This window comes from Fringilla coelebs (genome assembly GCF_963513975.1).
Source record: "Fringilla coelebs genome assembly, chromosome: Z".
Lineage (NCBI taxonomy): Eukaryota > Metazoa > Chordata > Aves > Passeriformes > Fringillidae > Fringilla > Fringilla coelebs.
In genome coordinates, this window is record NC_140031.1 from 37,899,716 (window position 1) to 37,915,287 (window position 15,572).

Genomic DNA, 15,572 nt, shown 5'->3' on the forward strand with positions numbered 1-15,572 from the left:
GTATTTTAGGGTGATAGAGGGAAAAGCACTTAGGAGGCAGGAATTTCTACTACATGGGCCCCAAAATCCACCTTTCCCAGCATCCCACCTCTAATACTGAAATGCCAAATGAATTCCAAGGCAGCCATAAAGCGCAGTATTTTCGAAGTAGCAGCTTCCTGTCTGAGGAACACTTTGAGACAGAACAAACATCTTGGAAGAGGGTTAGGTGTTTGTCCAAGTTCATCCAGCTGATCGTTACCTACACAGACCCATTGTAACAGGGTATTATGGATGCCACACACTTGCAGCTTCACCACCTATTGCATGAAGAGCGCTACCATCTGCTCAGTCTGAACTACAACTTGATGATGGCCTTTGAAGCACATCGGTGAATGCAGGACAACCTTGACTTCCCTCTCTCAGCCAGAAACATTTTCTGTACCATCTGGAATCCTGAAGATGACTGTGATGATTCTCCTCTGCTGACCCTTGTCCAGCCTGTAAACCACACTCTAGATTCCTGTAGAGAAACTACTGCACAGCTTTGGTGATCTTTGCTCTCCCCTCTATGCCTTTCACAGCGCTTCAAAACTCCACCAGCGACACTCCTCCCCCCGCCCCACCCCAGTACAACAATTAACCCAGTGTATTTCTAAGCTGCTTTGTAAATTCTGCCTTGTCATTCACCCTTGCAATACCACTGTCTGACCACACAGCTGCATAATATCTCTACAAGCCACTTCAACTCCAGGTGTGAATATGTTCACTTGCCTCCCTCACCTACATCATCAACTCTTTCAGGAGAAAGGCTTTCTTTTCCAGAAGCCACATTGACTCTCTTCCCCAGACACCACATTCTACCCCATGTCCAACAGCAGTTCTAGTTCTGTAAAATACCTACCACTACTTCTCCTGGCATGGATGCCACATTTTATGAACAGTTCCTGTATGTCCGCTGGGCTCAAAATACCACAAGGAAAGTGGATTGTGTGCTGCCACCTACCACTCATCTAATGCCAGAAATCTGAAGCAAAAAGATGGCACATCATGCTTGGCAGAAGCAACATTTCATTCGCTAAGCTTCCTGGAGGAGGTCCTGTCACCATCTCTCAATATCTGCCCCTTTTGCTAGCCTGTGCTGAAAACTCTCTGGCCTGCCCTTTCAGTGTCTTTTAGTAGGTCTGGTAATATCTGCTTATGGAAAGGAAGCATAATACTCCATTACATTTGTCCTTTTCTTACCTTTGAATTTTATTTTTTCCACTCATGCATGTGTTTTCAGTCCCTGTACGACTGAAGCAGAAAGCAAGAAAACACTGCAGCATTCAGTAGCATTCAATAACTGGAGGCAGAAGTGACAAGATTTGATTACTCACTTGAATCCTGTCTGAATATTCTGAGATACCTTTTTAAAAAATGCGCACATTGAAAAAATAAACAGACAAACTATACTTCACCTTTTTTTAAGTATATGCCAAGACTGAACACATAGAAAAGAGAGAAATTATCAAGGATACCTGCTTGCATCAAAAGAGATAAAAAGAATTGGTTTATTATTTCCTTGGAGACTTGGGGTAAAGATTATTTCAAAATAAACTAATGATATAAGACATTGATGTGCACATTCTACCTTAAATTTTTAATCAATTTTTGTTCCTCCAAGTTCTTAAAATATTAATCTGACGATATTACTCTCAGGCAACACATTCTGAGGAGCAAACCATTCCCTTACAGAGAACCTGCTACCTGAAGAGTACCTATTGCAATCACAAGATGTGACTGTTCAGCCTGCTGAACGTAATAGTCCTGGAAAGCTGATCTATAAACTTCAGTCAAGAGACTGTGGGAGAAGCAATTGAATACTCTCAACTAAATACTTCTGCTAATAGGGAGAAAAGTGATATTACTGACTAACAACTGCAACCAAAGTGGTATCATTAACATGAGGAAAATACACAGCAAACCAGTTTGCAAAATCCTACACAGCAGGAATCATAAACACTGTTATTTAAGTAGCTTTGTTCACATTCTTCACAAAGGAATACCATCCCTCTGCTGAACTGTCAGGAGCACTGCCATGAAAGTCTCACCTTCTCATATCTTCCCAGTACCAGGCAGAAAGCCAAGATGCCACAAAATTTATAATGCATTTAGAAAAAAACGTCAACCATTTATTCTTACAAATATATTTGGGAATATATTGGGTGCATCTTCCTCTTTTTCTTAATTTTTAAAACATTAGTATAGAGGAAAGAAAGTCAAGGGACAATCCAAGCATGGTAATGATTTACAGAGAGGATAAGAGTTTTGTTCAGAACTGCTCTTACTTGCAGCTTCTAGTATTTCAAAATTATACAGCAAATGCTAAAATGTCCATTCAAGGTCCATTTTCTCAATATCATACAATATAAAATGTTTTGCCACACCAACATTGACTGTAAGCTGCAACACATGAGCACTACTTCGCATTGCAGAGTGTGCCTTGGTAAACCACAGTCTCACAGAAAACTGCGGCTAGGAAAAGCCCTACCTTCTCTTCCTGATGTACTCTGTTGGCATTTTCCATCTGAAAGCTGTGCAAGGACTGGATTTTGTCTATCTGCTGTCGCTGCTTCTCTAGCTCCCCTTGGAATTCATTCTTTTTTTGCTCCACAGCACCCCTCTCCGCTGCTGCCCTGCGGACTTTGCCTTCCAGATCCATGACCCGACCCTGAGGAAGAGCAGATTAGTCAAAGCAAGCAGAAATGCTTCCCCCTTGCCAGAATCTTGTCCAATATATTCAAGGAATAGCAAATTTTACAGCAGTAACAATGTAGGTATGAAAGTCCTGTGTCAGCCAGGGATACTTGTCATACACAGACACACACCTCCCTAGTTTGCATATTTTGTAAAGACTGTAAAATTTCTGTTGAAGATGAGAAAAATTAAAAGCTCAGTACTTGAGCTTAAAAAAACCCCCATAAACATAAAAAATATTAGAGATTACAATCTTTCTGATGTACAAGGTCAAACAATTTTTAAAATTTAGCCCATACAATTCTGACAGCTCTACACTTCTCAGTGTTGTCCCCAAACTTACTCAGTGTGAAAACTCAGCTCTCAAACTAATCTGATTTCCTGGAAAAGCTAGAAAAGAGTAGAGGGAGGACAACACTGTCCAGCTTTTACATGAACAATTCACATATAGCTATTACACAAAGACATATATGAGAAAAATTCATTCATTCATTCATAAACAGAAAATCATCATTCTTCTTGACTGCTCAAAGAACAGCTACAGTCAGAAGAAAATTTAAAACCATCACATCTTGGTTGTCTGCTCATACAAAGACAGAGACATAAGCTGAGGAATCAAACCTGATGTTTTCACATTCTTTCTTCCTCCCTCCCTGCCCTTCTTTTTTGTAAGTACCAATTTAGTTTTGCAGGACGTTGTTTCTAAACATTTTGGATTAAAATTGTTCTTCAGCAGCAACTAGGAATACAAAAACATGCAGGGGGCTGAGGATATCAACAGAATGAAAAAAGACCTGCTGATTCCAGGTGCACTAAAAATTAGATACGATAAAAACTTTGCACGTTCCAAGACTCCAGGAAAATGTACCAAATCTTCTTACACCACAGTAGGTAGCATGTCATGTCCCACCTACCATGCCTCTCTGCCACAGAAAGAAAGAAAAGGGAGAGAAGCCAGAGGGAAAAAAAGGAAAATTACTTGCAGTTTAGCTGGAATAGCAAGGAAAAACACTCCTTCCATTTGTCATAACAGCTGCAAAGTCTTGCCAACAAACAAATGGGTCTACAGAGTGCTTTAGAAGCTCCATCCATGTTCAGCTATGCCTTTACTCCATTCAGAGTGTGTGACCATGCCAAAGTGAAGTAATTTTCAGGCTAACTTTAGGAGAAATGTATAAGATGGCATAGTACATCAGTAATATCAGAGGACATTGAGTCTCTAGGTTACTGAGACCAAGATAAATCTGGACAATGGCATATTTTTCTCACTATCAGCTGCTTCATGGCTGTGCAGCAACACTTCAGTAGTACTGACACAGTTACTACCCACTAGTAGCCACCATCCTGAGGCCACTGACTGAAGGGAAAAGCAAGGGATGACCAAGAACTAAGAAGTCATATGACATACCCTTAACCGCATGGCCAGACACAAGTTCCCTGTTTGAATGGTGTCTGCTCTGAGGTGAAACAGGAGTTCAACTCCTTCAACTCCTTTAGTCCACTCAGTACTAAAATTTGGCTCAGTTACAAAGAGCATGCAAATTCAATGGATAAACTAGGAAGGAACTCTGATGAGCCACATTTAATCAACATGTTCTTACTTTTTAGGTCAGCTTGTTAAAAACAATAACAAAAAAAAGAAAAAAAAAGAAAAAAAAGGAAGGGAAAAAGAACTGCCATGCAGATATTGTCACAAATCAGAAACTTGACACACATATTCTATATCAGAACAAATGGTCCAGAAAGGATTAAAACCTAAGCTCAACAGCCACAAAAAAATATAGTTATCATCAGACAAGGTAATTATTACATGTGACTTGTAATCCTTCTTCAAAAAGATCACGAACACAAATACAGATTTTTTTTCTGAACAACCCAGATTTCCTTATACAGTATGCATAAAATGTTATAGGCCATGTACAAAGACAAATCTAGGAATATCAGTGTGCTAGTTTCGACTGGGATAGAGTTAATTTTCTTCACAGTGACTGGTATGGGGCTCTGTTTTGGATTTGTCATGAACACAGAGTTGATAATATAAAGATGTTTTTGTTATTCTGAGCAGGGCTTGTAAAAGCCAAGGCCTTTTCTGCTTTGCATACTGCCATGATGGCAAGGAAGTTGGGGGTGCTTGGGAGGTTGGGAGGGGACAAAAGATGATGGCATTTGTCACATCTTTAATGTGAAACATCACAAGACAGCTGAATGTTTTGTGAGAGCAGAAGTAACAAGTATCACACATGCAGGTGTGTACAAGTTTTGGGCTCCTCTCATGTAGGCATTCATCCCATTCCCCCACGACTGATAAGCAACTGTAAATTTTGTGGAAGTTCCTACTACAAGCTGAAGTTCCTAACTTGCCACATGAAGGAGAGTCATTATTCTTGTGAACTATGTTTACTACTTGCAGAAGTACACAGTGACATGCAGAGCAAAAGGAACATTACCTGCAGATCCATGCTGCGAGAACTTGCAACCCAGTAATTGAAACCCAAAACAATAATGCACGCCACAAGCGCAGCCACGAGGAGTGGTGGAGACTTCATCCCACGACAGCTGTTTCCTAGTCCAACCATTTCAAGAAAAGAACAAATCCGAAGAATCACAGCAAGTATGGAAAGCTGCAAATTAAAAAGGGCACATTATACTGCATCCCCAACTATTTTATAATAACATATAATAAAACTTGCTTTGCATAATGCAGTAGCTGTCAGCTGACAGGCTTACACCCAGCAAGGATGGTAAATGTATTAGTGTTGACCCGTCTAGATATTTCCATCTGAAAGACAAAGAAAGGTCATTACACACCATTAGCTTGTACATAAAGCTTCACATGCTCTTGAGGGGGATGTCTTGAATACTCCTAACAATACAAGGAAAATCTGCAATAAACAGAATCAGCCATTCTTTTATCATACACCTACCCAGAAATCTATGCAGACAACAGTGGGCTAGAGAATAGATTGCTTTTTACCCAATTTACTCAGAAAATTAATTTAGTCTTGCTATTCGAGGAGTAATTCGCACTTCGCTTTCTCATATTGGACAGTTTCAACTTATTCCACCTGACACTACTATTCTAACTTCTTGTTCCCAAGCTTGTAAATAAATTCATAAATAAGACTGAACCAAATTATTTAAAGGAGAATCTAAAAATAACAATCAATATAAATATGAGCAGACACTCCACTGATTTCAAGGCTACATTGCATTAAGTGTTCTCCATTTTGATCCTCGGCTGCTTTCTCTGCTTCTACAGAAAATAAAAAATGAATTAGCAGTACCAGGGATACTAGTGGGTGTTATTGAGATTTGTTGTTATTTCTGTGAAACAGACCATCTTAAAAGATAGGCAGGGGCAAAGGGTAGCTGCAATTCTCTTTGAAATAAGCTACATTGATTTTATGGTGCAGTGAAATCTGGTCTTAATAAGCCTAATGGCACCTAGCTTAATGAATCCTCAAACTCCAGGGAATCTTGGCTGCCTTTGTAGAAGACTGCTCCCTTGTAAACTGAGATTAACTTTTTTTCTTTCTGCACTCCTGCAGATAAAAGACAGCAAAAATAAGCACTGAAGACCAGGCAGACAGCAAATATATATGTATCTCAAGACACTAGTTAAATCTAAAATGGGTACATTTACTAGTAATACATTGTACATGTTTTCAAGGTACAAGTTTTTAAGCAAAGCAACCTCTTCCCTACTGTTGCAACACACAGGTGGCAATGTTTTAAAAAATAATAAACAGTAGCAACTCTCAAAGGATTTACATGTGAACATACACTGTAAACACAGGGGGAGAATGTGATGCCAACACTTCACAAGCACCAGAAACGCAAATTCTACTGTACATCCAGCACTTAAGTCCTTCAACAGCTCACCTATACCTCAGTGTCCACATGCATTCTCTGCAAAATTCCCTCTCTGCAGTCAAGATATAATCTATCTTCTAATTTCTCAGCAAACACTGCACAATACCGCTAGATTCACAAAGGTTTCAAATCCATGTGTTCATTTGAAAAGTTTCCTAATTTGTATTTGACAGTGGAACATACAGAGGATATAAGAGCAAAATGTAGCTTCCTGAAAATGTTGCCTCTTCATAAACACACACACACACTACAAAACAATCCAAAGAAGTCTAACACCTGAGACTTGAGTTTCTTGCCTAAAGGAAACCTCAGCTAAGGTGCAAAGGGACACATGCAGCACAGCCCCAGCAGACACCCACAGGGCCATATACAGATGAAGTAAGGTGAACACTAAGAAGCAAAGGCAAGGAAAGGAACTATGTTGTGAGGTTTTTTTCCCTTGTAATGCAAAAAATTAACATGCAGTAGATTAAAACACACACATAGACGTGCACTAATTTCCAGTAGAAAGCTATGAACTGCAGAAACACATACATCTTGCACAGACTATTATCCTACTGTGTCATCCTAAAAGAAGCACCTGAGAAGTACAGAGCCACCATTTCTTACACATGATCCCTGAAAATCAAGAACCCCCGATCCCCACAGTAGCAAAAATGAGAGCACAAAGGGCATGATGGAGTTAGCACTGCCATCTCAGCAAAGAACAAGAGAACCTATTTACTTTTGCGTACCAGAATACAATATTGTATTTCAAACAAGGTGTGTCAGAACCTATTATGAAGTCATCTGTATCTTGCTGTAATAGTATGCACACTTGACACTGCAAGAGCAGTGCAAGATGCAGTGATTCATTCTAAGTGTGACTCGAATAAAATAACTGGTATTTTCCTCACAGCTGTCAGAAATAGAGAAAACACTTCACATTATCAACAGTAACAGCTTGCACTGTAATTTATCTACTAGATAAATATATGGAACTAGCTGTTTAGCTCAAAAATTTTCAGAGGTAAAGCCACTATATTGTTCAAAGAAAGAATGATTAGTTCATCATGCAGGTTAAAGCACAGGCACAAACCATGCTAAAAAATGCCAATACACCTAGACAGCAGACAAATCTGGCAGCATCAGCAGCTTTTCTGCTGTTTTCACCTGTTAAAAACAAACAGGCAAATAAGTGCTGATTTCACTAAAGCATGTTCGACTTCAGTACATTGCTCTTTCTAGAAAGGAGCAGTGTTGTTTACCCTTAAATAATTTATATTAATTAAGAATATATTTTTATACTGAACAGAAGGAAAAGCAAAAGGAAGACAAAAGGTATGAAAGACACAGAAGTCTCTTCTGTTTGTGCATGCAGACCCAAAACTTTACCTCAGCTGCAATATTGGTATTCCCTCCCTCGTTAGCTTAAAAAATAAAAACTTTTTAACTTTCTGCCATGGATGTACATACTCACATATTTTGGAGGAGAGATAAGCAGATCAGCTCAATAAGCACATTTACATGAAAATCTGTTTGCACATGCTGTTTTCCAGGAAACATCTGGTCTGGCATAGTTATTTGAGTTGGATTTAAAATAAGTTTCTGATTTTATGGGTAAGAAAGTAATTTTACTGAAAATGAAATTCAACAATGTCCATGGCAGATGTAAAAATAAGCATATTCATAAAATTCCTGACTTCTGAACAGAAGATTTCATCCTTCTGTTTTTCCAACCTAGTGGTGCTTCATTGAGAAGGAAATGTTTTAGACTGAGATATTCAAGCAAATTAACACACAGCATACTTTTACTTCCCACAGTAAGCAATTCTTTCTTTTTACTGTACTCAGCTGAAGTAGGGATATCTGGTATCCAGCAATCTTTCACTACAGATAGCAACAACGTTGCCAACCAAGCCTCAAGACCAACAGACTAGTTGTAAAGACAAAAAAATGGTGCGTTTCAGACTCCCAGAAGGAAAGCTAAGTCTCTCTGCTCATAGGGTTCAGTTCTGTGTACTTCCTTAAGACCTGCTGAGCAGAAAAAAAACAGAAAAGGTGAAAAATTCAATAGACACATAGCAGACAGTGTAAGAAAAATGTTCCCTTATCCCTCTCCAGCATACCTGCCTACCAACCACCTCCTCCATCACTCAGCCACTGCATGCTACAAAGCCAGCATAAGCCAGAGCAGCATCTAAAGACAGACCACAGCTGAAGCAGCCACTGGAAACTGAAGGCACAGTTTCTTGGAGATCTGAGTACTTGCACCTCTGAGTAAGGACAAAGCCTTACTAAAACCCCTACAAAAACCAGAGACAAGAGACAAAAAAAAAAAAAGAAAAATTTAAAAGTCCCAACAAGGACCCAAGGACCTAAGGGCTAACACACAGCCTAGAGGTCACATAATCCCATCTCAACCAACCTGGGCCAGAATGGTGAAACCTCCTCCACCAAAGGAGCCCCTCAGACAGTGGTGCTTTCCCCACCTATTGCAGATTCTTTTCCAGCCTCACAGTGAGCTTCTGGAAGAAATCACTGGGGTTTCTTTCAGATATTATAATGAAATTCCTACGTCTGACTGCTTGAATTAAAGCATAGTGTATTAACCAAACAAGTCAAAACTTCTTCCATTGACATGTTAGTTAGGTATACGCAGATACAGTTAAATCAGACTAAAAGGTATTAGAACTTGAGTTTTATTTAAAAAAATAGTTAAATGAAATTGGAAAAATAAATAATTTTTAAAGTAGTGAATCAGAGAGCACACATTTGTGTGCCTAGTCTTCCAAAAATAAAGGTGACCATTTTTTGGGTGGAAGGAAATGTAGTGCAGAAAAAAATGAGTCAAAATCCTTCAGTTTTCATTTTATAAATGGTTAATACACAGTAGTGATTATCTCTGAAAGATAAATCCAGTTGGTTCTTACTCACAGCAGGATCTTACTTACAAGTACCACTATTCACAGCTCCATAGTGAGAACCAGCTATAGCCAGCAGCAACCTTTATGCTTTCAAAGTTGCACAGACTGTACACAGGGCTCCAGGTACATTGTCACAAAACAGAGCATACAGATTTCTTATCATCCTCTGCAGCAACACTGTCTGAGGGTGGTTCTTCCTTTCAAATTTACAAGTCAAAAAAGGGCAAACAAACATTTTTCCATTGGAGATTTAAAGTTTGTGCACTGAACTCAAGCCTGCTGACCACAAACTTCCTATATGTCTTTCACAAGGATTTACAAACTGCAGGGAAAAAAGAAAAGAAAAAACACTCTGAAACATTCAGCAACAGTCACTACTCAAACTTCTATACTTTGGATGAATGTCACAGAGCCACTATTTACCAAAATTATCAAGCTACATTCTTTACAAGAAGGGAAGGGCATTTTCACCACAACACATTCAGTAACTCCATTCTCATCCTGTTCAGGAATAACCATTTATATAGCAGTCAATTCAGGTGTCAGGTCTTCCTTTTCTAATGCATTTTAAAATAGAAGTAACAGATCAGAAAACTATGAAAACCCTAAAAATGCACTACCTCTCCAAGAACAGGGTGGGTCACTGTCACCACTTGTTCACTAATAGCATTTCAGCTCAAGAAGTCTCTTGTCTTTCAAATTACTACTTTACAAGAAGCTAATAACCAAACACCCTCATGCCCTTTATCTGATTAAAGAGAATTCCCAAACAGGTATGTGGCAAAACAGAAGCTAGAGGTTTAAAGCAGGTATCTATCCCAACGACAGAAGTTGGCTAACTAAAAATAACTTGATAAAATGTTCTAGAACACCTGGACATGTTGTCCAGGTATACTTTTAGATAACAGTATCACCACTGAAAATAATGCATATGAAAACAAAATTAAACAAGCAAACTTATACACCTGAACTATCTCAAGAATTAGTCAGAGCACTCACTTATTTTTACACATATATTTTGTTGCTGGCATTTTTCCCATACAACATGAACCAGCTTCTTAAGATCACAATTAATAGGACATCCAGTTATCTTAAATGAAGATTATGAAATAGAGTTACAGTAAGTTTAGATATGTGATGAAAAACTCAGTAAATTGCTACCATTTCCCCAACGCTACAAAACTACATATAGTTTGACTGCAAAACATGCAGACTCCCCACTAGGAGCGAAAAAAAATTTCCACTATATAAAAAGTTCTTTAAAAGCAAAGCGCTGTTAAGATGTAAGATGAAAGGCCATTCAAAAAAAGTCAGTTCGAGACCAAGATTTTCTAAAACTCTGATCAACTCCTCCTATCTTCATGCTGACACGGGGATCCAATGAAGTAAACCAAATCAAACTTCCTGCGTGTAGGTGATAAACATAGCACCCACTATGTGCCCAACATCGGAACCAAAATTTCTAAGAGGTAGGGGTAACACTTTTCCAAGCAGAGGTGGAAAGGCCTCTGGAGGCACGAACTTTTGAAAAGCCATCAGTCCCCCGAGCAGCGGTAAGGCCTCCGCAGCTCTGCCCGGGGGGAAGGAAAGCGGGGATCAGGCTGCCGCAGGGCTAGCTCGGAAGGAAGAGCAGGATGGTCAACAATCTCAGGGCACCAGCCCGCCTGCGACAAACCAAGGGAGGCCACCTAGTCCGACCCTTCCCGGGAAAGGTAGCTGGGAGGAGGTATCTCACACCTGCACTGATTTCTAATATTATTATTTCTACCTCCGCTGCGAAAACTCAAAGATGTTTCCGGCTCAAGACCCTTAAGAGGGAAGGCTGGCTGAAAAAGCAAGGAAACGCTACCAGTGTCCGCCAAGCACGCCAGTTAAGCCCTGGCACGCCGGCCCGGTACCTCTGCGAGCACTGCCGGCGGCGAGCGGCAAGCGCCCGCGGGACGGAGCCCGCGCGGGGCCGCCCCTCACCGCCCTCACGGCCGGCTGCCGCCCCTCACCGCCCTCACGGCCGGCTGCCGCCCCTCACCGCCCTCACGGCCGGCTGCCGGCTGCCGCCCGCCGCTCACGCCCCGCGCCGGGGCCGCCGCTCGTCCCCCGCCGCTGCTGGCCGAGCCGAGCCCGGCGGCCTCACCTCACCGTGCCGCCGGCTGCGGCCCCGCCGAGCAGAAGGGCGAGAACCAGCGCGTCGCCTCTCGTTGTCCCCGTAGCCCGCGGCAAAGAAGAGCGGCGGCAGGAGGCGGGCAGGGCGGGGCGCAGGGGAGATCCCGCCTCTCGCCACCCAGCCCCTCGCCGTCCCGCTGGCGTCTCGGGCCGAGAAACGCCCTGGGCTGAGCGGAGTCCCGTGTGCCACCTTGACCCTCCGGCCGAGCCGCGCCGGCAGAGTTATTCCTTCACCAGCTCTTCTAATGAGTTGCAGATTTCCTGTCTTGACCACAGGCGCTTCAGTTTCTGGAAATCGGCACGTAGGCGAGGCTGAGTGTCCGAAATCAGAGACGGAGCGACAGAAAACTCAGGAAGGCAGTTTCAATACCTGTTTTTGACAGCCAAATGGATGATGCTGGTATTTTCATTTTAAAAGAAGAAAAGTTATTCAACCTGTTTATTCCATGGTTGTCATTAACTCAGCTGGAGTTTCCACCGTCTAGATGGAATCATAGAATTGTTTAGGAGCCTTAAAGACGATCTAGTTCTAGCCCGTGGGCCTAGAACATCTTCCATTAGGCCGGGGTGCGCGAAGCCATGTTCCAAAACAGGCTTGAACACTGACACTCAGCTTCTTTGGCAACCTGTTCCAGTGCCTCGCCACTCTCACAGTAAATAATTTCTTTCAGAATTTTATGATTTGTAGGGATCTCCTTTCCAAATTTCCCCTCTTTCAGTTGGAAGCCATTCCTCTTTGTCACATCAATGCAGTTTCTAATGAAGAGACCCTCTCCAGCTTCCCTGTAGGCCTCTATCAGATACTGGAAGGCTGCTATGACATCCCCCCAATCTTTTTTTTTTTTTTTTTTTGTAGGCTGAACAGCCCCTACTTTTTCAACCCAATCTGCCGGTTGTTTCTGCATTTTAGCTTTTGCAAGTGGAAATTTAAAAAACAGAATCAAAGCAGTATAGAAAATCTAGTGAAGCAGCAATTGTAGGCGTTAAAAAAAGCAAAATAATTTCTTTACATATATATATATATATGTAAATTTCTACACAAACTTAACAAAAGCAACCTTCTATATGTCAAAACGTAATGCTAAATATGAGGTTTTCTTCCCATCTTTATGGACTGTTTAAAAGTTGATCAGTGAAACACCAGCACTTCAACCTTTTCATGGGAGAGAACATATATTTGTTATTATATATTTATTTTTTAAAACAACTCATACAATAGCTTCATCTAGACCAGAACCAGAAAATTTTCCTACAAGTACACAATGGATCTCATCCCACTAATTAGGTAATTAATTGATTTCCAAGTGGGATCAGCAATATTAATAAAAAAAGTATCATTATCTTAAAAAAATAAATAGCCGTGCATTTTGACAAAGAACTAACAAAAACACAAAGGCACGTATGTTACCCTGCAGAAAAATTAAGGATCTTAGCACAATCTCTTGGAACCAGTACTTGAAGCAATGTACTACTGTGCCTGAAAACTCTAGAAGGAAAACAATTTACAGAAGTCTTCTGGAGGTGTATCTCCTGAGTAATTTATATCTGAAAGAGAAGGGGCAACTCTCAAAAGTTTGTGGAAAAAATAGATTACCTTGAACTATATTTTATTTAATAACATGTAGCCTTTTTTTTTTTTTTTGCCAAATGGTAAGCTAAACTAATCAAATTCTTATTACTCTTTCACTGAAAGGCATATCTAACTAGAAAATCCAATACTTCTTATTTTCCCTCAAAACTACTGACATCTTTCTGGTAGAATATAATTGTCAAAACACTTCACAGAACCACAGAATTGTGAGAGCTCTGGATATCATCCAATTCAACCCAAACTCTGCACAAGACAGGATAACCTAGAGGAGGTCACAAAAGAACTCATTCAAGTGGGTTTCGTGTGTCTCCAGAGAGGGAGAATCCATGACATCCCTCGGCAGCCTGTTCCAGTGCTCTGCCACACTCAATGTAAAAGAAATTGTTCCTCATGTTTAGGTGGAACTTCTTGTGTTTTAGTTTATGGCCATTACTTCTCCTCCTGTCTCTGGGCACCACTGAAAAGAGTCTGGCAGGCACCATCCTCTTGACATCTGTCTTTAAGATGTGGTGACTAGTCCCAATGACCTTATTGTCTACATGCCTGGGCGTGACCTCCAGAATGAGCTGTTCCGTTCCCTTTTCAGGCATGGAGGTGGGGCTGGCAGGACATATCTTCCCGGGTCCTCCTTCTTGTCCTTTTTGGAGTTGGCAGTAATGTTGACTGTGCTCCAGTCATTGGGCACCTCTGCTGTTCTCCATGCTTCTGCACAGATAATGGAGGTTGGCTTATCAACATCTGCCAGCTCCCTGGGCTCCCATGGGTGCATCCCATCAGAGCATGGGTTTATGGGTGTTAAGTCTCTCTAGCTGATCTCTAACCCCACACTCTGTGACCAGGGTGAAGTCTTCCTTTCTCCGGCCTTCCTCTCTTGCCTCTGAGGTCTGGGACTCCTCGGGGCTGGCCTCACCAGTAAAGACTGAGACATAAAAGGCATTCAGCAATTCTGCCTTCTCTGTGTCTTCCATCACCAGCACACCCATCTGATTCAGCAGTGGCCCCACATTTTCCCAATCTTCATTTTGCTGCTGATAATACTTGTGTCATCCATTTTAGCCTGTCCCTTAAATTTTATCCTTAAGCTCTCAAATAGTTTATATGTCTCTGAGTCAAGCTCAATACATTCCAGTTTCTCTCTCACACAAAGAACAACTCCACCACCTCATCTCACTGACCTCTCCTTTCTAAAAAGTACACAGGCATCCAAGCAACATTCCAGTCACATGAGCTATCCCACCATATCTCTGTAAATGCAATTATATAATGGCTCTGCATTGGTACATGCCTATCACCTCAGGCCCCCAGCCAGGTAATAATTAGCATTGACTCAATGATTCTCAGAAGGCTGGTCAATCACTTTATTTTACTACACTTATTAAGAAACCCATCACCCTTACAGACAGTCACAATACAATAGGTGGACCCTATTGATACTTCAATCTAAACAACATCACCATTGGCCAATTAAGAAACCACACTTTGGTAAACAAATCTCCATAACACATTCCACATGTTCACAACAACAGGTGCAGCAAGGGAAGATAAGAATTGTTTATAATTCTTTTCTCTGATCTTCTCACAGCCTTTCCCAGGACAATGCCTGGGAAAGTTGTGCATTGCTCTCTGTGGTCAGAGAACTGCTGCCACACATCCCCTGTGATTTCTAGTTCTTGCTTATTCCCCATGCTCTCTGCATTTGTGTACAGGCACATCAGGGAGATAATCTAGCACCTAGCTTCCCTAAAACATTCCCCATAACAATGCACATCCTTGATGTGGATAGCCCTATGATTCTCATTTGACAGGAGGCCGAAATCCAGACCAGCTGTAGGAATTACAGTTAGGCAGGCTGATCTTGCTAGGACAGAATCAACATCTACTGTAAGAGCAATAAAACACCACCTTAGAAAAGAACATGTTGACTTGGAGAGCTGGATCTTTAACAGATAACCTGTCAGCGTCACTGATTGGCTTCTTTTTCTTCTCTATATCTTTGGTATTCTAACTTGTCCTATTCTGGGAGATAGGCTTTTCATTCATAAGATGCCTCTGAATGTCACTTTAGGAGGTTTATTGATTGATGTTAATCTTCCATATTGGTTGATGCCATTTTCTTGGGAAAAGTATTACCTGCAAGCAATGGCTGTATTCACTCTCGGTGGTTCACTTTGAATGCCTATGGAGTCAGAATTAAGTGATCCTTTTCTCTTCAAAAATTATAAATAAAAGAGTAAGACCCTTATCTTCAAGCTCTTTTGGCTTCCATATGTGTAAGCCAGTAAGAGGAATGGAGCGCATTATTTTCTCTAGTTGTTATATTGATG

The 15,572-nt window shown here is 41.0% G+C and overlaps 1 protein-coding gene across 4 annotated transcripts in view; it reads right to left on the bottom strand.

Moving 5' to 3' along the window:
- Positions 1-11,720, bottom strand: part of GOLM1 (golgi membrane protein 1) — a 34,784-nt gene extending 23,064 nt beyond the window's left edge. For 2 of the 4 annotated variants that reach the window (XM_084225713.1, XM_084225711.1), the window contains exons 1-3: positions 11,629-11,720; positions 5,166-5,339; positions 2,513-2,692 (exon numbers count right to left, since the gene is read on the bottom strand). In XM_084225713.1, the coding sequence (XP_084081839.1) occupies positions 2,513-2,692; positions 5,166-5,294 (309 nt within the window). In that variant the 5' untranslated portion in view covers positions 5,295-5,339; positions 11,629-11,720. Of the gene's footprint in view, positions 1-2,512; positions 2,693-5,165; positions 5,340-5,445; positions 5,494-11,628 lie in introns of those variants that run through there. The other 2 variants (XM_084225712.1, XM_084225714.1) reach the window with 2 other exon arrangements.
- Between the last annotated feature and the right edge of the window lie 3,852 nt (positions 11,721-15,572).